The sequence below is a fragment of the Carassius auratus genome, chromosome 24 (assembly GCF_003368295.1).
Source record: "Carassius auratus strain Wakin chromosome 24, ASM336829v1, whole genome shotgun sequence".
In the NCBI taxonomy this organism is placed as follows: Eukaryota; Metazoa; Chordata; class Actinopteri; order Cypriniformes; family Cyprinidae; genus Carassius; species Carassius auratus.
This window is the reverse complement of record NC_039266.1, coordinates 10,077,989-10,103,334: the sequence shown is the minus strand read 5'-3', so window position 1 is coordinate 10,103,334 and position 25,346 is coordinate 10,077,989. Positions and strand designations below refer to the sequence as shown.

Sequence of the window (25,346 nt, the reverse complement as noted above, 5' to 3'; positions counted from 1 at the left end):
ACTTTGTGAACGCAGACAGAAGATGAACTAAAATGAACAGGAGGAGAGGAGAAAATGTGAATTTCTCAGTGTGTCTGTAACAGGAAGTCATCATTTTAATTTGTATATATAGCTAAGCATGACACAAACCCCCACCCGTTTATATATATATTTGCACTTTTGTTACAGTATGTCATTTTTTTCTTTAGACTGATGAGCAGGCCATGCTAGAAGACACACAAGTTGCTCTCATAGACCTGGAGAAGGTCACCTTCTATTTCCAGCAGTTTGAAGGAGAGCCTCTTGTTGCTAGTAAGTTCTCTTTTTAAAGCACTTCCTTTAAATAATTACTTTTTTTTTTTTTTTAGAAGGATTCTAAAACAAAATTTACTAGTAATGTTTCCAGTGTCCCCAAAATACAGAATGTCACTTTTTATTATTGGGTGATTCAACACAAAGATGTTTTACCAGCTAAGAAGATCAGCACTTTTAGAGTTTTATCTCCCTATCTGATGTGAGCATAAGTATCGTAACAGTTGCCTCAAAGGTCTTTCTAAGTGTTCAGCTGTGCCCTGTTGCATTAATTCTTCAGATATTAAAAGCAAGGAATGTGTATTATCAGTTATATCCATTGCTTCTGCATTCTAAGTCTTGCATTCGATGATGACGCACACAAACCAGGATGAAGATGAGGAAGCCGACTCTGAAAGAAAAGCAAGCAATTTGGATGCTAAAAGAAAAGAGGAAGTCAATTAGAACTATAGAAAAAACAAAGGGCATGCAGAAATCAAGGGTTTGGAGACTTCCGGCGACATCGGCAACCAACGACGACCTGATCAGCTAAGAAAAACAACAGTAGTTGATAACAGACAAATCATAAAAGCTGTGAAAATCAACCCTAAAATACATGTCTGTAAAATTACCAATGACCTCCAGAAAGCTGGGGTGATGCTCTGTCAATCTACAGTCCACTGGAGAATTTGATACAGAAATACAGAAGCTACACAGCAAGATGCAAACCTCCGATCAGCACCCAAAATAGAACGGCAAGATTCTTCTCAAATCTGAGCCAGCAGAGGTTTGGAACAGAGTTGATGGACCGATGAGACAAAGATTAACCTTTATCTAAGGGATTGGAAAGCAAAAGTGTGGAGGAAAAACAGAACTGCAAATGATCCTAGGCAAACAACCTCACCTGTAAAGCTTGGTGGAGGTGGTGTCATGGCATGGGCATGCATGGCTGTCAATAGACCAGGAACTCTTCATTTGAATGATGACTTAATGTATGATGGCAGTAGCAGAATGAATTTGGAAGGGTACAAAATCATCTTGGCTACCAATAATATTCAAGACAATGCCACCAAACTTATTAGAAAGCACTTCATATTAGATCAGGACAATGATTCAAAACACACTGCCAGTTCACTCAAGGACTTTATCAGGGCAAAGAAATGTAAAGTCTTAGATTACCCAAATCAATTTCCAGATTTAGATCTGACTGAACATGAATTTCACCAGCTGAAGAGGAGACTAAAGACAGAAACTCCCCAAAATGAGCAACAGTTGGAATTGACTACATTAAACGCTGGAGAAAAGCATTTTAAAGCATAAGACCAAGAGTCTGATGATGTATGTGGGTTGCAGACTCACTGCTCTGATTGCATGCAAGGCATTCGCAACTAAATATTAGAATTTAATCTTTTACATAATCTTTTACTGCCTTAAATTCAACTGTTACAATACTTATGCTCACATTAAATAGTGGAATGAACTCTAAAAGTGCTGTCCTTTTTATTTGGTAAAACATGTATGTGTCGAAAGACCTAATAATAAAATGTGACATTCTGTAGTTTGTCACATATTCATCCTTTAATGATATTTGCAAATGTCTTGACACTTCCAATACTTATGGAGGGCACTGTGTGTGTATATATATATACTGAACAAAATTATAAACGCAACACTTTTGTTTTTGCCCCCATTTTTCATGAGCTGAACTCAAAGATCTAAGACTTTTTCTATGTACACAAAAGGCCTTTTTAATTTTTTTTTTACACTTTTAAGTAATTTATGTAAATACATGCACACACACACACACACACATACATGTACTGTATATATACATTATATATATACATTTTAAATTATTACAAATACATATATTAAAATATTTGTTACATTATTATTGTTAATATTTACAGTAGTGGCAGTATTTATATTCTTAACTTCAGTATACAAAAAGTCACTTGGAACCAGTGTGTTTGCATGAAATATTTTATTCATAAACTCCATCATGCTTATGGCTTTGTTTCTTTTCCTCCAGACATGCCCATCTCATACCAAGTTGAGGGCACACGGCAGGCTTTGAAGGTCTGTTTTTACCTGGAGGCATTCTACTTCCAGCAGTTACCCCAGAGACTAAGACACGGTGGCAGCTTCAAAATCTACCCCGTCCTGTTCACCCAGGGTACGATGTGTTTGTATGGACACAGTTAGCCTGAAGCATGGCAAAAATGCTAAATTATGTTCTTTCAATGTGAAGCTACCTTTAACTTTTTTCAAAAATAATAATAGTAACTGATACATAGCTAAATGTCTGAAAGAAATCCAATGCTTCACGTAATCATTCTTTAATAGCCTTGGAGAGCATGGAGGGATATTATTACCGAGAAAATGTGTCAGTGGAAGAGTATCAGGCCCAAATCAATGCTGGATCCCTTGAGAAGGTCAAGCAGTACTACAAGAGACTCCGGTAAGTTTGCTTCACCTGTCAGTCAAACTTCAGCTATGAAACTTCACATTTTCTCCCTACACCTTCAGACCTAAGTGTAAAGCTGTCATTGTATTTCCTGATGAGGTGAAGTTGGGAGTTTGAGATGTGGTTATGGTTGCTCAGTAGGATCTCTGCCCTTTAAAAATAAAATGATGGAATTAATAATCGTGTTTAAATTTAATTACTAAAAATATAAACTGATAAAACACACATACACAGTTTATATACATACAAATATATATATATATATATATATATATATATATATATATATATATATATATATATATATATATATGAATGAAGAGTTGAAATGTGTGTTTATTTGTCACATTGAAACAATTCTTGATTACAAGTGTACACTGATTTCAAAGCCATTTTTTTCTATTATCTTGATCCCTGCTGTACTTCCAGTTTAATTATCTTCCTCACAATCGGACGATTCTGTCTGGAAATCAGTTATTGTTATGATATGTCAAATAGAGTTAAACAAATATCATACTCTTTGCCCTTAATTATCATGCCAGTCTGTTTGAAAAATATTTTTTGATGTTGAGATGAAAGTGAATTTGCCCGCAGACCTCAAGATAAGTTCAGTTCATCAGTCTGCCAAAACTGACTATATTTCATGGCCATGATTGATATCTCAGATAAAACTGGATGGCCAAAAGTATGTGGGCACACAAACACCAAACCCACTCCTGGGAAGACTTTCTAGAAACATTGCTGCAGGGATATTCCCATCCAGTTAACTCCAGATAGCTAGGTTTTTCACCGCCTCCATGCTCCTTCAGTTCTTTATTTGTATGTTTAAGTCTTCCAGAGGCCTCTTGGGACATTAAAATGGCTGTTGAAACATGTAGGTTGTTTTCAAACTCTGAACATCGGCACTAATACTCAAAAATGAGTGAATATGACATGTTTATGGAAAATAATCATCATGTAGGATCCTAATAACATGTTCTCTGAGCAGCTGATGTTTGCTTTATAGCTCACTAGGTAAGCATCTGGTGTAGATCTCATCCGTAATTGGTTTCAGTGTGCTGAGGTCAGCCAAGTTTCATTGTATTGCGTTTGCCATAGGGGCATATTGCTTTTGGGATTTGAATGGAAGCGAGCCTGCCAATTGTACCAGAGATCAAGTACAGTCTTGGCTTGATTTGAGGCCATTGGAAAAAGCATGAGTGGTTACTCAAGAAATATTGTCTCATTATGTGCAAACACTGTTTTGGTTTGGCTTGCCAGTATTTGTGGTGTAATGCTGACTCATTATATACACCGTGCTCTCTGGCATATTGGCATTTTGAAAAATAATCCCTCTATATTCCACTAATAACACGATCTTTCTTCAAAATGTCACTGTTTCGATATGGATATGACAATATTTCGGTGGTTTTATGTGCTGTGCTAGTCTTCATAATTCTAAACACGCTGCACACATATTCATTTTCTTTTTCTTTCTTTTTTTATTTTATATTTGACAGTGCCTAGGGATATGAAAAACAATATAATTTCAAAATAGACCAGTCAGTGGGTTGGTTGCCTGAACGACTCCATTCTTGTGTAAAAAAAAAAAAAAAAAAGGATATGGAGCACAACTCTATAAAACAAAATATGAAGGTCTTTACTTGTTTTTAAGAGCTTGACTATTATATATTTTATATACAGTGGTTCATATTTTAAATGGATCAAAAAAGTTCATCAAAGTTGTTCTAAGACCAGATCAAATTAAATTTGAGGTTTTAGGGCAACTTTGATGAAAGTTTTGATCCACTTGAGGTAGGGTTAGGGTTAGTAATATGTAATAAACTCTCTCATATCATGTTTTCAGGATATTTCAAGGTTTTCAGGATATTTGTTATGTCTTATTGTCTTTTGTTGACATACAGTAACAAATATCTAAGTGTGTGAGTTGTTAACTTTTTAAAATTAGTCTTCCTATTAAAGCCATTATAATGTTCATTCGAAATTATTCGCAAACTCGGAATGCAAACGCAAAATAGAGGCGGGATTTATCTCATGAACCAATCTCAACTGATCATAAGTCATATCCAGTCATTTGCCAGATATAGTTAACAGACAGAGAAGAATGAGAGGAGTGTGGAGGCCGAGGGAGAAATATAAGAGTAAAGAAGAGGGCAGGAGAAACTGGGACTATCTTAGAACCCAAAGGACAGATGTAGGGTTGACAGTCTTTATTTGTCTCACGACTGGTTTTGTTTAACCAGTTATGTTTGCTTGTTCCTTCACTGTTTAGAATTTATTGATTTATCATTTATTTACAAATGTCAGATCTTACAAAATGACCCCTGCGAAGCCAAGCTATACTGTGCTTTGGCATTTGTAAATGATTGACAGTATTGATTGGCTAATTTGCATCTTCGAATGTGTCACATTCTGAGCTCACTGACAAGTACAATTGATATAATGCTGCATAAACCTGAGCAGGCCCCTTGCTAATGTTGGTAATGATTAGAAAAAAAAGTCAGAATGTCTGGAGTCCGGGGATAGAAGGATGTCAGTAGACTGCTTATTATGGGGACTGCAGAGCGAACTCATGGAAGTTGTAATAGTGCACTCATAACGTGAAGGGAACGCTAAATAACAGTATGTGTTTCTTATCATTTAGACAAGCTGAAGACTGGAGTTTGAGCTAAAATGCCTGAAAAGACTTATCATTCCTATTTATCGCTATTAGAAATAGCTATAGATATATGTTGCTCGCATATATATCCCCAAGTCATGTATTATCTCCAGATCTTCTTTAAGTCGACCAATCCTGACTGACGAGGTCACTACAATCATAATATATATATATAGGTCTCATGTGAATGGGTTCCCGGTACATTTACATGCCTTTCCAGTTCTATTAATATAAGTATCAGTGATTGATGATTATTTTATTGTGCTTTTTGTTTGCTGTTGTTTGTTGTTGCAATAAATTAGCTCAATCTTTCTCGCTGAATTAATAATCTTTTGGCTTTAATCTTTAAACCGTTACGGTGCAAATTCAAAAATATAAACATTGATCAGATATCATAAAAAGCTGACTGTGTATGTATTAATACATTTTAAATGCTGACAAGAATGAGAGATGTTTCTTAACCCCTTTACTTGCAAACATCGCAAGTACCAGTGATACCGAGTACCCGGTTCTTGAAGCATACAGCGCTATGAAGTAATAGAAAGTAGTAATTGAAGTAGTTTCAGCATCTGCCATCTCAATGAGGACATAAATACATAAACAACATCATTGGAAACTGTTCTGAGTCACTTCACAAGCACTTTACCGTTTCATTTGAGTAAAACTAGTGTCAAAATAAAAGTAGCCCGTCAAAATAAAAGTTCATTTTTACATATAGGCATTGTGCTAAAAATATTACTATTATTTAGTAAAATGTATGTGATACTGCTACTACTGTTGAAAAAATTCATGAAACTTTATTTATTTTAAAGAAATAAATCACACAATATTTCTTCCATGTTTTAATTTTAATAGCAAATTTATTTACCAAAAAATAAAATGTTTAAATTTAATTAATTAAGACAAATTCAATTTGGGTGAAACTTGTTTACTGTTTTTCATAATTATATTACTTGTAGAAAAACTTTAAACACAATTGTAAATAAGTATAAAGAATGGCATTGGTTTTATTCTTAGTGATATTTTTTTTTTTAATTAGCATATTTTTTTTTTTTTTTTTTTTTTTTTTTTGCTTTGGTACCGAAATTGGTACCGAGAACTGTGGATTTTCACTGGGATCGATACCGAATACTGAAATTTTAGTACCGTGACAACACTAGTTTGTTTGTATATTTTGCATGTTATTTGGCCTTCTTTTAAGTACAAGCAAAACTTTTTATGCACAAAGTCCTATATTTGGGGAAGTCGTGGCCTAACCCTAACCTTAAGGTTGTGGGTTTGAGTCTCTGGCTGGCAATACCATGACTGAGGTGCCCTTGAAATATTTCTGTATTACTACATTCAAAAACTAGCTCATATTTGCAGCTTTGGAAGCCCTCAGAGTTAATGTCAGCTCCAGTTGTTTTTTTGTGGAAAGCACATTTGGAAACAGCACAGTACTTCTTTTCATGTGGAATGGAAATTAAAATAGTTTGATTACAGTTGGCACATTTAATCAAATCCATGTCTCATCTGGTAGTTTTTAAGCCTTTTCTAAGTCAAGTTTACGTCCAGTTTATGTCGAGTTCATCTTCAGTATCCCTTCATAAGCAGGACTTCAAAGTGTGGAATCGAAACTGCTCTTAATACACCCAGTAAGTCAGTAATACAGCTGAGACATTGATGTGGTACCAGATATGTATGTTGTGGCTGATTTTTCTGATGAAAAACAGCCAGTTGTATGGCATTCATTTCAAGTTCTGTGGATTGTAAGATTAATTCTACAAGTTTGTAGACTAAAAATACATTTGGTTTTTGATTGTTCTTCTAAACAAGGCGTTCACAGCTTATTTCAAACCTAAACTCCAGATACCCACAAGTTCTTTGTTTTTTACTGAGTTACTGAAGTGCGACTTGTTTGTAGTGGTCTCTGTGGTGCGAGTCATGTGGATGTGGTGGGTTTGATACAGATGGATAGCTCGTTCTTGTAGCACTCTTGTTTTTTTTTTTTAGGTTTCTGCATTTCCAGGATGTGTGTGTTAGACAGCTGGATTAATGGCTGTACTTAACAGCTGGTAGAAACTCAGCGCTTGGCTAATCGCATGTCTAGAAGTGGCTGAAAGAGCTGAAATCGTTTGAGTGATCTGGTCCCAATGGGAAGACACCTAAACATGGGCTAAAATATATTTGTGTGTGTGTCTGTTAGAGCAATTTTGTGCCAGCTTGGAAGGAACCAGCATGAGATCATGCTTGCAAATCTGTTTGTAATTAGTCAAGGTTTGTTGAGGTCCTGCTTTGGGTCATGATGGTGGTTGAGGCACAATGCTATTTGTAGATTTATTGGTCTGCTTTAAGACATGATGGCCTGGCAGCCTGATAATGACCATGATGCAACGGTGTGCCTCAGAAAAACCAAATAAAAACAACCACCTTGGCAGAGGTCACAATATTTGGCAAACTAAAATGAAATGTTAGACCGGGGTGTAGAGTTGTTTGAACTGAAATGTGTGTTGGCAGTGGGTGTACACAACCGCCCTAAAATGATAAAAAATATATATAAATAATAATAATGATCTGCTCAAATCTTTATGCCTTTCTCAAATCGAGCTGATCTGTGTGGCATCATAAAAACAGGCCCCTCCCACAATAGTTTGATTGACAGTAGTGTTTCAGCACAGACTGGACTGGCGCCTTACCTTAGACCTGCCCTGAGTCAGCTGTCATCAGTCCCCCATTGTTTCGACTCCGGAGCAGATGAAAACAAGAATGTCTCCCAAGCGATTGAGGTGTTTTGTTGTTGGATATAATAATGAACACAGCAGTCGTCATTTACTCCTGACATCTGAGCCGCTGAAGATGCAGTGGATTACCTTTAGTTGTTTTTTTTACCGCCTTTCCTTATAATGTGCTAATTAGCGAATTTCACGATGATTGCAGCTAAAGTAAAGAGTCCCTCAGAGAGTAGCTCCAAAGAGAGGGGCGGGGTCAGCAGAGCTCATCAACATTTAAAGGAAAATGCTATAAAACTGCTTGCTCTGAAAAGAGCTATTTTTGACAGGGTATAAAAAGTTTTTTTTTTTACTTTACCATTGAGAGATTTTTACCAAACTATGTTATAGACTTTTCATTAAGACCCTAAAGAATCATATCAACTTGTGGAAAATGGGCATTCGATGACCCCTTTAATTGCATGATTTAAATGATAGAGGAGATAATGTTTTTAGACCACTGTAAACGTCATACTGCTTTTGACCCCACAGAAATAAACACTTTCCTTCTCTAGAGTTTATGATGTTGATGATTTTATTTTATTTTTTATATTAACATTTATATATTTTATTTCCACTGTCAAATTATCATGTAACTCTATACTATCATGGACCCTTTGAGGCACGCTGTATTCGTACATCAGTGTCTAATCTTGCTTGAAGACCCCAAAGCACACTGGGTAATGCTTGTGAAATACTGTAGGCCAAAAGCAATGTTTTTTTTTTGTTTGTTTTTAAGATGAAACAGTGGCTGCAATTTGCTTTAAGGCCCAGAGAACAGAGATTGGCCCATCCTTGGATCCTATCCAGCATTTCCATTAAAGTGGCTCATAAGAGCTCATGGAGAGAAAACACAGGCCATCATTTACTGCACAGTGTGCCTTAAAGGAAAGACCACTGCTGAGTTACGACTCCTGCAGGAGGGTCCCACATTCACCACACACAGACCAGTACAGCAGAGCGCATTCTAATATAGATAACACTACCCTCTGTTTTAATGGATTACATTTGCCTGCATGAATAGCAGCCCATAGTTGCAGTAAGCCCACCAGAACCAGAAGACATTACCACAATGCAGGGGGTTTTGTTGTTATGCTTTACCTTTGATGAAATGTTATGCTACTTGACTTTGAGATCTTGTGTATTTCTTTCTTTCTTTCTTTCTTTCTTTCTTTCTTTCTTTCTTTCTTTCTTTCTTTCTTTCTTTCTTGCAAAATATATAAAAAAAATAAAAAAAATAAAGTACTGTAGTAATAATAAAAAAATCACTGATCATATTAAAATCATTGGACTTCTATTTCTTCTTTTCCCTAATACACTACCATTCAACAGTTTGGGGGATATTTTATTTTATTTTCAAGGCTGTATTTATTTGATCGAAATAGTGTAAAACAGTAATATTGTGCAATATTATTACAATTATAAATAAGCGTTTTTTTTTATTTATTTTAATGTAGTTTAAAATGTTGTATTATTATTATTCCTTATCATTCCAGTCTGTAGTGATGATCCTTCAGAAATTATTTTGATTATTATCAATGATAAAAACATGGAGCACATGATACATTGTTTACAGGATTGATTTGATAAAGAAAACATTCAAAATAACATTATAAATGTACTTTAGTGTCACTTTTGATCAGTTTAACGTGTCCTTGCTAAATTAATATATACATTTTTTTTAAGTTGTCTTCACATAAAAGTGATTGTACATGAATTATGTTATTTCATATTCATATGTTAAATTAAAATACCATAGCTTTACCATCAGATTAACAAAACTGATTTTTTTTCTTTATATCTTTCTTTGATAACTACAATAACAAAATAATGTTTTTTTTTGTACTATATTATTAAGTACTATATTATTTTTAAGTCATGTACAGTACAACTGTGCTAATTTTGTTATAATGAAATAGCATATAATATTTTTTTGTAAATTAAGTCAATGTAATAAAAAAAGATAGTGTGGGGTTTTGTGGGAAAATCTCTCACCCCCACATATACCTTCATACACACCCCCGTCAGTGAAGTGTTGGCATGAGTTGTTGTCTCTGCCGTGAAACTGAACAGCGGATGGGCAATTGATCTAGTAACATAAATTGTCAGCTCCATCTGGTGCTGCTTGAGCCCGCCAGACCTGGATGTTTGGTTTTGTGATGCGTGAAGATCCGTTCTGCTCGTCTGGTGTGTGGTACTTTGAGTAGCGCAGCAGGCTTTTGTTTTAAATCAGTAGACTCTTTAGTCACAGTCTGAAGTGAGGGGCGCACTACATCAAACTGCACTGGTGTTGAAAAACCAGGACTTGTACATTTTTTGACAGTTTACTCACCTTCAGACTATCCAAGATGCAGATGAGTTTGTTTCTTAATCAGAACAAGTTTGAAATTCAGTATTACATCACTTGCTCATCAGTGGATCCTTTGCAGGGAATTGGTGCCATCAGAATGAAAGTCCAAACAGCTGATAAAAAACACAATAATCCACAAGACTCCTGTCCATCAATCAGTGCCTTGTGAAGCAAAAAGCTGTGATTCAGTAAGAAACTTCAAACGAGTGTTTAATTTAAATGTAAAATGCCTTATTGATTGATTTGTTTCTTACAGTCATGCAGCTTTTCACTTAACAAGACATTAAATTATGGACTGGAGTTGAGTGGATTTCATGTGGATTATTGTGATGAGAAAGTAAGCAAGTGATACAATGCTAAATTTCTTCAGATCTGTTCAGTTTTTCAGTTTTAGCTTTAGTTTATTGTATAATAAATAAAAAGAAAACAAATAGATAGAATACAAAAAAAGATTGGAAAAGCTAGTGTGAGCTTTTTTATTTTAAGAAAACAAACAGTAAATTAATTGCAAGTCTAAAAGGGTCAAGGTTTTTTTAAAGAACAGAATTAGATTAGAGAGTGCTAGAGTTAGAGGGTCAAATAAAAATGGAAGAATGTGTTTTTAGCCGATTCTTGGAGATAGATAAGGATTCTGATTGCTCGGTTTGAGTTGGGCAGGTCATTCCACCAGGATGGAACATTTCATTTAAAAGTCTGTGAAAGTGATTTTGTGCCTCTTTGGGATGGCACAATAAAGCGACGTTCACTTGCAGAATTCAAGCTTCTAGAGGGCATATAATCTGAAGTAATGAATTTAGGTAAAGGGGAGCAGAGCCAGTGGTGGTTTTGTAGGCAAACATTAATGTCTTGAATTTTATGTGAGTAGCTATTAGTAGCCAGTGAAACCGATAAACAGAGTCTCTTGCTGCCACATTCCGGATTAATTTTAAAGGTTTGATAGAACTGGATGGAAGAACTGCCAAGAGAGCATTGCAATAGTCCAGTCTGTCAGCTTGAACAAGGAGTTGTGAGGCATGTTCTGAAAGTAAGGGCCTGACCTTTGTAATGGTGAATAAAGAAAATCTGCAGGATAGGGTAGTTTTAGCAATGTGGTCTGAGAAAGTCAGCTGATCATCAGTCATAACTCCGGTTAAACATAAGGTTTCTGGCTATTTTTGAATGAGTTATGGTTGATGTGCCTAACTGGATGGTGAAATTGTGAAGACACATGTCTGATGTGATGTATGTCATCATCACAATATGTGATGAAGCATAGCAGTGAAATGAAAAGCCAAGTTTCTGAATGACAGAACCTAGTGGTGCCATGTAGAAAGAGAAGATAAGTTGTCCAAGAACTGAGCCCTGAGGCACCCCAGTAGTTAGATAATGCGACTTGGATATCTCACCTTTTCAAGATACCTTGAAGGATCTAAGACGTAAGACTCAAACCACTGGAGTGTGGTTCCTGAGATGTTCTTTGCCAATAGGGTTGACAGGAGGTTCTGGTGTCAAAAGCAGTGGACAGATCCAGCAAGATAAGTACTGAAGATTTGAAATCTGATCTTGCCAGTCTTAGGGCTTCACCAACTGAGAGCAAGGCAGTCTCAGCTGAATGTCCACTTCTGAAACCAGACTGGTTGCTGTCGAGGAGGTTGTTCTGTGTGAGAAAGGCAGAGACTTTGTTGAACACAGCTCATTCAAGTGTTTTTGCAATGAAACAAAGAATGGAAACCAGTCTGTAGTTCTATAAAAGAAATGGGTTGGGGGGGGGGGGGTCGTAAGTAGTGGGGTTATACTAGCCTATCTAAATGAAAATACCAATGTAAAAGGATGTGTTGATGTGAGTGAGTGTGGGTGCAACTGCAAGAGAAATGGCTTAAAGAAGATGAGATGGAATAGGATCAAGCGGACAAGTAGTAGGATGATTAGAAAGGATGAGTTTTGAGGCTTCTGACTAAGAGAGTGAAGACAAGGATGTGAACAAGTGTATCTTTGCTGGTTAGATGTGTTGATAGATTGTGGTGTGGAAAATTGTGCACTGATGGTTTTGATAAATTAAGAATGTGGTAAAGTCGTCAGCTGTTAGAGTTGATGAAGGAGGGTGAGAAGGAGGACAAACAAGGGAGGAATATGTTTTAAAGAGCAGAGTTAAAAGAATTGTTAATTTTATTATGATAGTATGTCTTTTTACCAGTAGAGACATGAGCAGATAAGGAAGAGAGGTATGACCATACACATTAAGTTCAGTAGGATATTTTAATTTGCGCCGCACCCTTTCAGTAGCCCTGAGCTTAAAAAGATGTTTGTGGAGAACATCAGTAAGCCAAGGGGCAGAAGGGGTGTTACGGCCTGGCCTGGAAGAAAGGGGACAGATAGTGTCTTAACAAGATGTAAGAGTGGAGCAGAAAGTGTCAGTAGCACGGTTTAGGGGAGGAAGTGAAGATGAAAACAGCAGATAGCCTGGAGTTTTTATTTATTTATATATATATATATATATATATATATATATATATATATATATATTTGTTAACTCTCTTTATTAATTTAATTTTCATTCGAATGGTAAACTTCAGACTATTATTTTACCCAGAAAGCTGCCAAAAAACTGAATTGAAAGTTGAAATTGAATTCCAAGTTGTTCGAAAAAGGTAAACATAAAAGAGAAAGGTAATAAAATGATAGTATACCATGATCATAGACATCACTTTTTATTACACTGCATTGAAATGGCTACAATGGCTATTGAAGTCAAGAACCTGATGAAACAGAGCTTAGAGGCCTTTGATGGATGTTTCTAAGGCAATTAACCTCCAACAGTGTTTGTTTGCGCTTTGCAGGATATGTTGGATGCTGCTTAATGAAATGACGATGGAAATTATTTTGTAAATCAGTGGAATTAGTGTTTAAAGCTCTTAGTGCTTTAAGCTGATGGCCCCAGGGTGTTTCTAAAGAACTTTGCTTAATGCTTTTCATTACACTAACGTGAGCTGCCTCAATTAGTATGCAGGGTGAATAGGATCGTATTATGGCAGCTCAAGACTGCATGTGTGTGTTTTTTTTTTTTTTTGAGAGAGAGAGGGAGAGAGAGAGAGAAGACCTGAGTCTGCCTTTGAATACATCATTGACTTTATTAATAGTATCTAATAGTGCCACACTTCTAGTTTCATATTTTCATATCATCTGCTCCAATCAGTGAAGGATTAATATCTTTGACTAATTAACAATAATATTAATGCTGCGTCAAATGAGAATATTATTGTGATAAATCTCTCCCTTGCTGGGTGCAGATGGCAGATTAATTTTCCTGACAATAAACATGTGCTGCAATATGCCACGGAACCAGAAACAAAAAAAAAAAAAACAGACAGGATTTTGCCATACTTATATAAGTACATAAATATATATATAATTTTTTTTTATTAAAGTTTCTAATTTTAAATTAAAGTATCACTGTTTTATTATAATCCCCTATAAGGATATAGGGGTTTATAATAAAACAGTGATACTTTAATTTAAAATTAGAAACTTTAATAAAAAAAATAATATATATATATATATATATATATATATATATATATATATATATATATATATATATATATATATTTATATACTTATATAAGTATATATATATATATATATATATATATATATATATATATATATATATATATATATATATATATATATACACTTATAACCAGCTTTCTTTTTATGTAAATCAAATCCCAAATGAGGTTTTACAGCACATCCTGTGTTGCTTTTATATGCAATCATTTGTCTCTGTGTGTTCACTGCTTACACTAACTTGTCTGTATTAATCATCCATAGGGGCTTTTATCTGGATAAATCAAACCTTCCCCCGAGCTCGGCTCCCAAAGCAGCCTTCATAGACAAGGTATGTGCCATCACTCACTATACGATCTGCAGGGACTTGTGGGAAATCTGTGTTTATGGCAGTACAGTTAGTTATTTATTGAATGCTTTTATTGATTCTCAATAATGTAAAAAGGGACCTGCTAAGTCCTGTCAATAATTGCTTACCTTCACGTCATTCTAAACCTTAATGTCTTTATTGTTTAAGTGAAACAACAGCAACTTAAGAGTTCAATCAAGAATGACTTGTGAATCAAAATCAGTTGAACACAAGAGATGAATCAGTTTAATTTGTAAATGAGTTGTTCTTTTGAGTCAGCACTTTTCAGTAAAGCAGTTGATCTAGTTCACAAACTGGACTGAATGATTTATTCACAAATTTGACTGATTTGGGCCTCCACAGCAGTTCACAAGTCAAAGCTCACTTAAAACGATTAATGTTTTTTTTTTTTTTTTCATTTTTCTTTTATTCATTTGTTCATTAATTCATTTGTTTAAGAGCTTGGTCACTATATGAACTGTCATTGTTTAGAAAAGCAGGACAGTTCTAGATGTTAAAATGTTTCATTTCATGTTTCAAAGATGAAGGCAAATTATATGTACTCTTAAAAATAAAGGCTCTTTATCGGCATTGATGATTCTATGAAGAAACTTGAACATCCACTGAACCGTTTCATTGCACAAAAGGTGGAAAAAAAGTGTTTGGATTATTAAATTGTTTCTTACGCTAAGTGAAAATGGGTTCTTTTATGCTATCGCATGTGAAACCCTTCAACTGGAACTTTTATTTTTCAGACCATGGGTTTGGAACATCAGAGTGATTACAGAATGATCATTTTTGGGTGAACTATCCCTTTAATATGGAATGTTATTGTGATGTTATTCTGTTACTCTCTCTCTCTTTGTAGCTGATGCGTCCTCTGAATTCTCTGGATGAGTTGTACAGACTGATGGAAAGTTTTATCTCATGTCGGCGGACGGCCGCGTGCCAGTTCACAGCCTGCGGAGCGTCTGGAGTCGGGCTGCTCACCGTGGCCTCGGAGCTGTGCAGCCGCCTGGGAGCTTGTCACATCGTCATGTGTAACAGCGGAGTACACCGGTCAGCCTGGGTTACACACACATACACTCATCCTCCTTTCTTTTCAGTCCGACAGGCATCAGGCATTCGCAAGGGACTCTGTCTAAGTGGAACGCTTCTGTTTTTTCCTCCCCTGTCTTTTTTCCTTTCTGTCTGTAGCTCGGAGCAATTTACTTCCCGTCACTTATGTCTTTTATCTTGTTTTCTTCTCTGCAGCCTCAATCTTTCTTCAGTTTTAGAGAGGTTTTTGGGTTTATCTCGATGGTTCTGTTGCAGTCTTCCTCTCTTCAATCTCCCCTCCTTTTACCATTTAATATTCAATTTCCTCTTTTGTATAAATATGTAATAATCCCCATTACATGCTCATGTATCATTCCATAAATACACCTTTCTCTGCACTAATCATTCATCCAAAGCAATTATGAATATTCAGCGTCTCAGTTCTACATTTAGATGGTCTCACTTAATCCATCTTTTTAAAATTTTTTTAGAGATGGTCCAGACAGCTCTATTTCTCTAAGGGTTCTTTTGTGACTCTTAACTGAAGGGACATATTTTATTCAATTCAAGGCCACTTTTAGTATCCCCCAGAGCGGATGTACTTCTTTCACGAAACCAGCAGTTCAACAGATCTTTTTTCATTAATTTTCAGTTTCAAGTGTCTCTGTGTATCAGTGGCTTATTTCATAGCCCTTGTTATTATGGGGCTTACAATGCAGCACTGTATTAATATTCTGCATATTTTCAGGTTTTGTTGAAAGCATCTCACTAATATTCAAAAGTTTGGGTGTGGTATGATTTATTTTTTCTTATGTTTATTTAAAGTCACTAATTCTGGCTTAGGCTGCAATTATTTGATCAAAATACATATTTCAGTTAATTTTATTACAATTTAAGATAATTTTTTCAATTTTAATATATTTTAAAATGTAATTTATTCCTATGATGCGATGCCGAGTTTTCAGTGGCCATTACATCAGTCATAAGTGTCACCTGATCCTTCAGAAATCATTCTAATATGCTGATTTGCAGCCCAAGAAACATTTCTTATTATCAATGCTGAACCTATGCTTGCTACTTTTGTGGTGACTGTGATGTATATCTTTTTACAGGATTCATCGATCATTCATTTATTCATTTTATACTCATTTGAAGGTTTTTGCTATCACTTTTGATCAGTTTAATGCATCCCTGCCAATGTATGTTACACTGATTGAATGTTCAGCATTCAAAATTACCACTGATGATGACATCATCAAAATAGCTGCATGTCGAATTAATACGTTTTTTATTCAATCCATTGGCTGAATATTCAATTCAAGTTTATTTGTATAGCGCTTTTTATGATACAAATCATTGCAAAGTAACTTTACAGAAAATTAAGATTCTACAATATTTAGTAGTAGCTTATAAGTGGTGACTGTCAATTTATGTGCATATGGCAGAAATTTTTTGAACAATTAAATAAAGACTTGGTCAAACAGACGATATGAATTGAATTGGCCACAATACACAGGAAGTTGAACTGTAATTTGAATTGAAATAACAGAAAGTGAAGGTAATGGCGTTCATGGAAATCAAGTGTTCTTCAACCCTTTAAGGCCTGTAAAACATTTGTAATCTTCGCTAAACATTATTTGATTAGTTAAATGGTTAAAAATTACATTTACAGAAATAAAAATGTATTGGAATTTCAGTATAATTCTACTTTCTTAAATTCATATTTGAATTACAATTCTAATTTCTGTTTACTACGTCAATTCAAGCTCAACTGAAATTCAGGAAAGACTTTCTCAATAGAATTCTGCATGGCACACAACAATAGCATTTACCCCACTATTAATGCACAATCTCCTTGGCCAGCAGTTTCTTTGGGCACTGAAATTTGTGTCCACTTTTCTTAGCAAAAGATGATTGGGACCGTTTTTGAAGTGCAAAGTCAATTCCACAGGCGCCCAGTTGGATTTTACATTCAGTTTTGACTGGACCACTCCAGGAAATCACCCTTGTTGTGTGTTTTCTTGTATGCTGTTAAATGATTTTACATTTCTTGCTGCAGTTTTTCTATTTTTCTAGTTTTTCCTGTTGTTTTTTTACATCTCTGTCTGGAGGACTGCAACTCTTTAAATTTTTTATAGACCTCTTAGTGGCGTCACTTACTCTTTGCCTGGATACTAAGCTTTGGAGGACAGCCAGTTTTGAGAAGATTTACCTTCGGTCACGTTTGTAATAGGGAGTTTTACAGCGTGTTGTGATATTCACTGGCATCATTTCATATATTCTTGCCCTGACTGGGAATTTTCAAGACCTTTGTCACAAATCTGCTTGGAAAGATCTTTCACCTTCATTTGACCAAATAAATAGGGGTGTTCCCGAAGAGGGTGAGCCAATTTGTTAACAACTACTTAACAGAAGCAGAATCCCTAAGCAGTTTTCAAGATGTGGAAAAGAACAGGAGGGTGTTGACTTTTTGTTAGCACTGTATGTTGCTGAAATGGTTTTCAACATCAATTTCAAAGCCTCACACGTGGCAACAGACGCACTGAAGTGTATTGGATAAAAGCAGCATGAAATGTTCACAGTTTTGTGTGTGTTGGTTTGGGTGTGACTAACTCACATTTGTACGCCATGTCAATTAAAGGCCACATCTCAGCTTTAGTGAAGCCGCAGGTGCTCAGACCTGCCACAGAAACAGTGAATTCAGTCGTTTACCCCTCTAAACATGCTTTCATCAAACAAACTCTCTCTTTATTTAACCTGCTTTTGCTCATGACCAATCGATAGTTCTGGATAATTCTGTGTAAAACATGGTTTTTGGGCATTTTGTTTCAAGCCCGTTTTTCTCATTTGTAGCTCAATTGAAGTTGCATTAAATATGTTTAGGTAGGGAATGTGTTGTATTGCTTGCAAGATGTAAGAGAGTTAATTAATGAATTCCATAGAGTAGAATTTCAGATGGCATAAACTTGGGTAAATTAAAATTCTGTCTTTATTTACTTCTCCCTCATGTTTTTCCAAACCTGTATGAGTTTCTTTCTTCCTTTGTAAACAATATTTTGAAGAATATGGGTAACAAGACAGTTGATGGATCCCACTGACATTCATACTATGGAAGTCAAAATATCTGCTTTTTCAGGTTTGAAACAATAAGTGATGGCAGAATTTTTCCTTTTTGGGTGAACTATCCCTATAATAAAACACCCAGTATGCATGGTATGCAGAGCATCAGCATTTCATAATGTGCTCCTATTTATATACCTTTTGTCTGTCAAATGGTTTCAATCAACAGACAAAATGTGCCAGTTCCTGCTTTTAATGAAATTAAATACTTGCAGAGAGGCGCAAGTTTTGCATTAAAAGTGCTCACCCGCCAAATATGGCTGAAGCTAAGTGAGAGCTGATGTTTATTTTATGGCTAAATTTCTTTCGCCAAGGTGTTGCAGAGGTCCAATTTCAATATAAATTTGTTCTAAATTTACAGGTCCCTTCAAAGTGGGAGAGTAAGAACACAGTTAAAAGTGGTCATATAATGAGAAATCCCATTTTCCTTGACATGTTGAAGTACTGTAAATGAGTTCAGTGCACTATGAAAACACAGATTTTAAGAACGACAGATTTCCTGAACTTTCTTAACTTTTTGGAGTCAGACATGTGAATGCATTCACATGTTGATGAAACAACAGCATTGTTCAGAAAAATAGCAACGAGCTGATATGAACTAAATAGTATAGATATTGTTAAAGGGATAGTTTAAGTAAAAATTCTGTAATTGCTCACCCTCATGTCGTTCCAAACCCATAAGACCTCAGTTCATCTTCGGAACACAAACAAAGATAGTTTTGATGAAATCTGAGAACTTTCTGATCCTGCATAGACAGCAACGTAATTACCACATTCAAGGCCCATAAAGGTAGTATAGACATCGTTAAAATAGTCCATGTGACGTCAGTGGTTCAACAGTAATGTAATGAAGCTACAAGATTACATTTTGTGCGCAAAGAAACAAAAATAACGAATTCATTCAACAACTTCTTCTCTTCCATGTCAGTCTTTGTGCAGTTTCTGGCTGTGTGTAGCCCCTAATGCTATTTTTTAATAAGGTTCCCAATCATTCCAGTTCAACCTTATTAGTTTGTGAAGCACATTTCAGCCAAAATTATGTTGTGGAATTGTCAAACTGTAATGCAAGCGTGGGCTTTTATTGAGGGATGAAGCCTCGAAACTTTATTGAACCCAACTTAAAACCCAAAAGGATCGAAAAATGTTTTTGGCACAAAAAGAATGGACTGACCTCATAGGCAGACATCATGGGAAATAAATCTAACACAAAAAGCACGGACTGACCTCACAGTGAGACCTCATAGGGAAAAAAAAAATAATCTAATGGTTAAATTCAGAAACATTATTTTTTAAGTGTACTTCAACCATCTGGCTTAATCTTGAAACTTGAATAGTTAAATGACACATTCATGGGTCTCTACAGAGCTTCATAAACATGCTCAAATACCATCATCACCAACGTGGGATATTTGATCTTTCATTATATAGATCTTTTATGACCAATATCTACTTTCTGTCCCATGTATAGTCTGTCTAGTCCATCTGTACATTCCCAGGGTCACTTTTACATGAAGTGTTTAAATCAGACATTACCATCTGCTGGTTGTTGGCTGCTTAATGTGTAGAAGTGTAGCAGTCCTCCTTTAAGAATACCACACACATTTGATGAGTCTCTTCCACATTTTCTATGTCAGCAGAAGAGTTCAGAATGCTTTTTTATAAAGAGCCAATAAATGCCGTCACACAGGTCTTGCCTCGGGCCAATTGGCTCAGTATTAAGCCAGCTTTGATTTGCTCTGGCTGATATCACACAACAGTGTGTGGCTCCTGCTGTGGCTCCCACCTCTGCTGTGACGGCAAAACGTTTCTGATCTTTCCCGTAATTGTGTCTTACTTTACATGGCTTGTATAGATGCATTGGAAAATGTAATGGTTCATTCACTCCTAAATTCAAATTTTGTCATTATTTTTATTAGACAGAATTGAGCAAAAGTGTATCTTGTCCATACAATGAAAATAAGTGGAGTCCAGTGTTGTTTTGATTCCAATGTTCTTCAAAATATAGAAATAAAATATTATCTAAAAGCACATTTGGTACTTCTCTGAATAACGTGTGTAATCAGTCCAATGGATGGGCGAGACGTCATAGGCGTGTGACGTCAGAGACCAGGAAGCATAAAAGCAGTCTTATTTAGTGTCGTTTGTCCACTGATAAACTCCATTGTCGAAGCTTTAATCAAAGAGGTGAAAACTACATTTAAATAGAAAAATAAGAACATTTTTAAGTACATATTTACAGCTGGTCTATTCACACGGGATTTGTATTACCTGAAGTAATTCTTCCGGACCTTATTACAGAAAGTAAGTCACTGTAATCTTTACTGACATCATCCGTAATGATTACTGAGATGACACATTCAGACGGGACTAAAATCACTGAGAAGCTTCGGTAAAAAAATTACTTTACCCTACCTCTCCATTTAAAACTAATCCTGTCCGAATAGGGCTAATGAGTGGGCATTTATTTTTCTTTATTTCACAGGTTTGCTTTTACTAGTTTTACCATAAACTCTTACCGCTTTCCTGCTACCAACCGCATAACCTCAAGAAATTGTTCTTCTGTGATAATTTCTTCACTGCTTGTCATGTGGAGGTCAAAGTGTTGTATGACGTCAGATTATAAGGCCCTTTACACTTACTTCCAAGCATCCCCTTAAGCAATTAAGTAACAGTAGGAAAGCTACGGCTGAGAAGAGAAGGTACAGCTCAATCAGCCATAAAACACGGAGGATCAATTTGGGGCTATAGTTTGTGGGGCTGTAGTCGTAAAGAGGTCACACAGTGCCCTTGACACTCAGTATATGTGTGTCTATCAGAGAAAAGGAAACGCATAAATCAAGCCTACAATTTAGTGAGATTCGCCTCTTTTTGCTGCGTCATGACATGTCCTTGAAGTTTTAAATGACTATGGATGTGCGATACGTGTGAGGAGCGCTGGTGATAGGTGACTCTGAAATCTTTGTATCATATTTTTTTTCTCGATTATAAATCAAGAGGATCGATCTGTGAAATGCAATTGAGGGTAAAATACACCTTAGCGTCCGGTGAATTTCTACGTAGTCAGCAGTTTGCCAGAAAGAAACCCATTTGTTGCCAAGGGCAAACAATCAACGAGTGAATGTGTTTCTTATAAAGAAAGAAAACAAATCCTTCACCTGGTGAGTTTCGTATAATCTATCATAGCTAGACTCTTGAATATGGAGATCGAGTAAGAAAAAGCCTTTTTCTTAAAGCAAAGGTCAGTGCTGTTCTCACTTCAGAAGGACTGAATGATTGAATTCACAGATGAGAGCTATATAACACATCTGACACCTTTGCCTGTGAACACATATATATCACCAAAAATGAGATTGAAATGTCAGGATGATGCATCATAGATATAGACAGTTTGGCATTGGACAAGCAATCAAATAACCAAATATCTTTCTGACTAATTCTCTGTTATAGCTCACCAGTTAAAAACAGTTTCCCTGAAAGTGTAAAAACATTAGCAGTCAGTTATTGATTTTTTCATGATTGCTTCGTTGTTTATCAGAACTTCACTCGTGTTCCTGGTAATCTAAAATGCGTTTGGTATCTCTCTAAAGAAGTCATCATTTAGATTGGTCATTTGGATTAGGTCTTATTGACCCAGACGCTGCTCATTGACTTTGTCTAATGGCACCTCATAAAGCTCTTTTGGCCTCTCTTTTGGAAAATAAGAAATCAGATTTTTAATAATCTTTGGAAATAATAGAGTTCTGTGCTCTATGAAAACACTCGGACTTACAAAATGGTTCTCTCCAGTCTGAAAAACTGTTTAAAAGTGTATGAGTAAATACAAATATTCAGTTTTGCTAATTGATATCTAGTTAACTTGACACTAAACTCTGCTATTATGCAGAATTATAAAGAGAGTTAAGTTCAATTTTATGTCCATTGTTAGTTTAGTTTTATTTTCAGTGTATTGTAGTTTTTTTTATGTCAGTTTATTACATTTTTATTCTAGTTTTAGTTTTATTGTAATTTGAGCATTTTAGCACTGCCAAAGTTGATGCACATAGATATTTAGTTAACTTGGGATAAAACATGGTTATCGTAGTTTTGAATTATAATATTTTTCTTTTTCTATTTTATGGTCTATGTAAGTTTAGTTTTAGTATTTTCAGTGCTTTCTAGTTTTGTTTGTCAGATGGTTATGGAAAGAGGTGCCATCTACTCTTATTGACCCAGACACTGTACATCAACATGTCTAGTAGTAGCTTATACATTTATATTGGTGTTTGATTTAAATTATCTAGTTTATTTTTTCCTGATTGGCTCCTTTCCCACTCGTATCTGGTGGTCACAGTCTTTTAGAGACTTCATGCTTATGGTTTACCTTGGGGGATGTTTATCGGTCTCTTGGGACTATTCACCTTGTATGCAGTGGAGTGTATGACTCTTACACCTGTTTGGCCACGCTGCCCTTTGACTGTCCGTTCAAATGTTAATGGGATGTGAGTGGCAGACACATGTTCTCAGAGAATGAAAGTGCATGTCACGCTTCATCACGCTGGAATGACAGCACATCTGACAGGTCTTCCTGTTATCCAGGCGCTGGCACAGACAGATGAGACATCAGCCTGGGCCACACAAACATGTTAAATGCCTTGGGTCTGTCCTCCTTCTCCATGCTGTAATCAGAATTTAGGCTTCTCAAATTGTTTTATTAAATTATTAATTAATAACATCTCTGCATAATTAATAACATTAGAACATGGCTAGGGGAAGATGATCTCTGATAAAAGGCACTGTTTTTATCCTCGACTGTAATTACCCCTCTCATTTTTGCTATTGCTGCAATCAATATCTGAGTACTTTATGAAAAATATTTGATAAAGAGTTGGCGTCTTACATCTGCTGATCTGTTGTTTATTGTCTGTCTTGCAGTTGTACTCTGAGTGTCACACTGGAGCAGGCCATTCTTCTGGCCCGCAATCATGGCTTGCCCCCACGATGCATCATGCAGGCCACTGACGTCATGAGGAAGCAGGTATGTTCTGGTGTTTGATGTTTCTTTAGCCCTTTTGGTCCTGCAGACTTTTAGACGAGTTAGTTTGTTTATTTTGTCCACTAACGATGTCCAACAGTGTATGTACAGTACCATTTAAAAGTCACTGAAGGGTCATAAAGATTATTTTAATGTTTTGAAACCAGTCTCTTATGCTGCAAGACTGCAATAATTTTTTAAAAAAAAATACACAAAAAATTGTGTAATTGTAATATATATATCATCACTGTCAGGTGGAATCTTCGTATCTCCAAAATCATTGTTTTTCAGGAAATTAAAAAAACAGCATATTTTTGGAGTTATTCAACATTGTATTGTTAAACGTACAGTGTGGGATTTGTGGCCACCAGGGGTCACTCAATCACAATAATAACACAAGACATACTTTGAGGACGTCGGGAAAGAGCGTAGGCTCATGGGAGTTGTTGTTCATTGGAACACGCGCTCTGTCGCTCCCTATCATTCCTCACTCATTCTAACTTAGTATTTTGACAATAACGTCTTTTCGAACGGAGAGATATATGAATTATGATACCCCTATCAAATCAATATTCCATCTAGCTAGTAGTAATATATGTAAAAAAACATGGTCGCCTTTCGTTAACAATTATAATTACGTTTATACTATGACATCGAACAAGATAGTGAACTGCATTTGAAGCTACTTTATCCAGCTAGATATAGAACAAATGTAGATTTACATTATACTATACATGAGAGCTAGTCCGTCTGCGTTTTACACAAGACATCATCGTTTCACAAAATATACGGATAGATACAGTTAGCTGAATGGATGCATACCTGTTTATCAGAATGCAAGCGAGTTCGACATCTCTCTGTAGCTCTGTAGTTTCAGCTTGTCACGAAACTCTATCTTGGTAATGCAACTCCAATATTTACCCATGTCTTGTTTCTTATCTTGTCCCAAAACCTTCTCGGATCATTTATTTCACCCGCATGTTTGCGCTTCACAGAACGTGCAGGCAAAGCATAATCATGATCCATAACTAAGTTATTGATTGAGGTATAAATACGAATATAAACAATATAAATATAAAATATAATAGTCTCGATCAAGGCTAGCTACTACTTTTTCTTCTTCGTCTCATCTTTGCTTCTGTTCACCTTTGTATTTGGCAGTTCTGCAGGAAGTTAGATAAACTAGAGGGGTCAAAGTTTATATGACGCCATAGATGGGCGACAAAACGGAAATAAAAAAATGTGCAGTGTCTTCTAATTAAACTATAATTTTCTCCGGATTTGAAAGTTCGTGGAAACTGTCAGGATAATGTAAGTACACAACTAAAAAATATATATAATATATATAAAATATATATATGGGGATTTCTGCTATTTTTAAAGCAGAAAAATTACATATTGCGCCTTTAAAGTTGGTATTATACCTTATATTGCTATCATATACTGTTGTGTGCCAACAATAACACAACATTTCACTAAAATCATGTTTTGTCGGAGATACCTGTACCAGTTTTATGACCAGTTTACGCTCTCATTGATAAGAATGGTACGGACAAAATTGGCGATCGCGTTGAACCTTTTGACAAGAGAAACGGCTTCAGTAGTTAACCAAAGCTAATGGCTGTGGTTACATACAACTTCCTAAACTCTATTTTAAAGGTTTGAGAGCTATAAGTGATGCAATACAAAAAAAAAACGATGAGCTGATTAAGATGTCTAATAGGCGGTTATTTGCCTAATCTGCTCGCCAATTTACCTTCGAGGCTCACGGGCTTCCTTCTGCACCGAA

At 35.7% G+C, this 25,346-nt stretch overlaps 1 protein-coding gene across 1 annotated transcript in view; it reads left to right on the top strand.

The window, feature by feature from the left end:
• Positions 1 to 25,346, top strand: part of prex2 (phosphatidylinositol-3,4,5-trisphosphate-dependent Rac exchange factor 2) — a 128,800-nt gene that overhangs the window by 95,285 nt on the left and 8,169 nt on the right. Inside the window, exons 33-38 of the mRNA XM_026200939.1 lie at positions 189 to 291; positions 2,303 to 2,446; positions 2,617 to 2,731; positions 14,304 to 14,370; positions 15,257 to 15,447; positions 23,458 to 23,560. Of these exons, the coding sequence (XP_026056724.1) occupies positions 189 to 291; positions 2,303 to 2,446; positions 2,617 to 2,731; positions 14,304 to 14,370; positions 15,257 to 15,447; positions 23,458 to 23,560 (723 nt within the window). The remainder of the gene's footprint in view (positions 1 to 188; positions 292 to 2,302; positions 2,447 to 2,616; positions 2,732 to 14,303; positions 14,371 to 15,256; positions 15,448 to 23,457; positions 23,561 to 25,346) is intronic.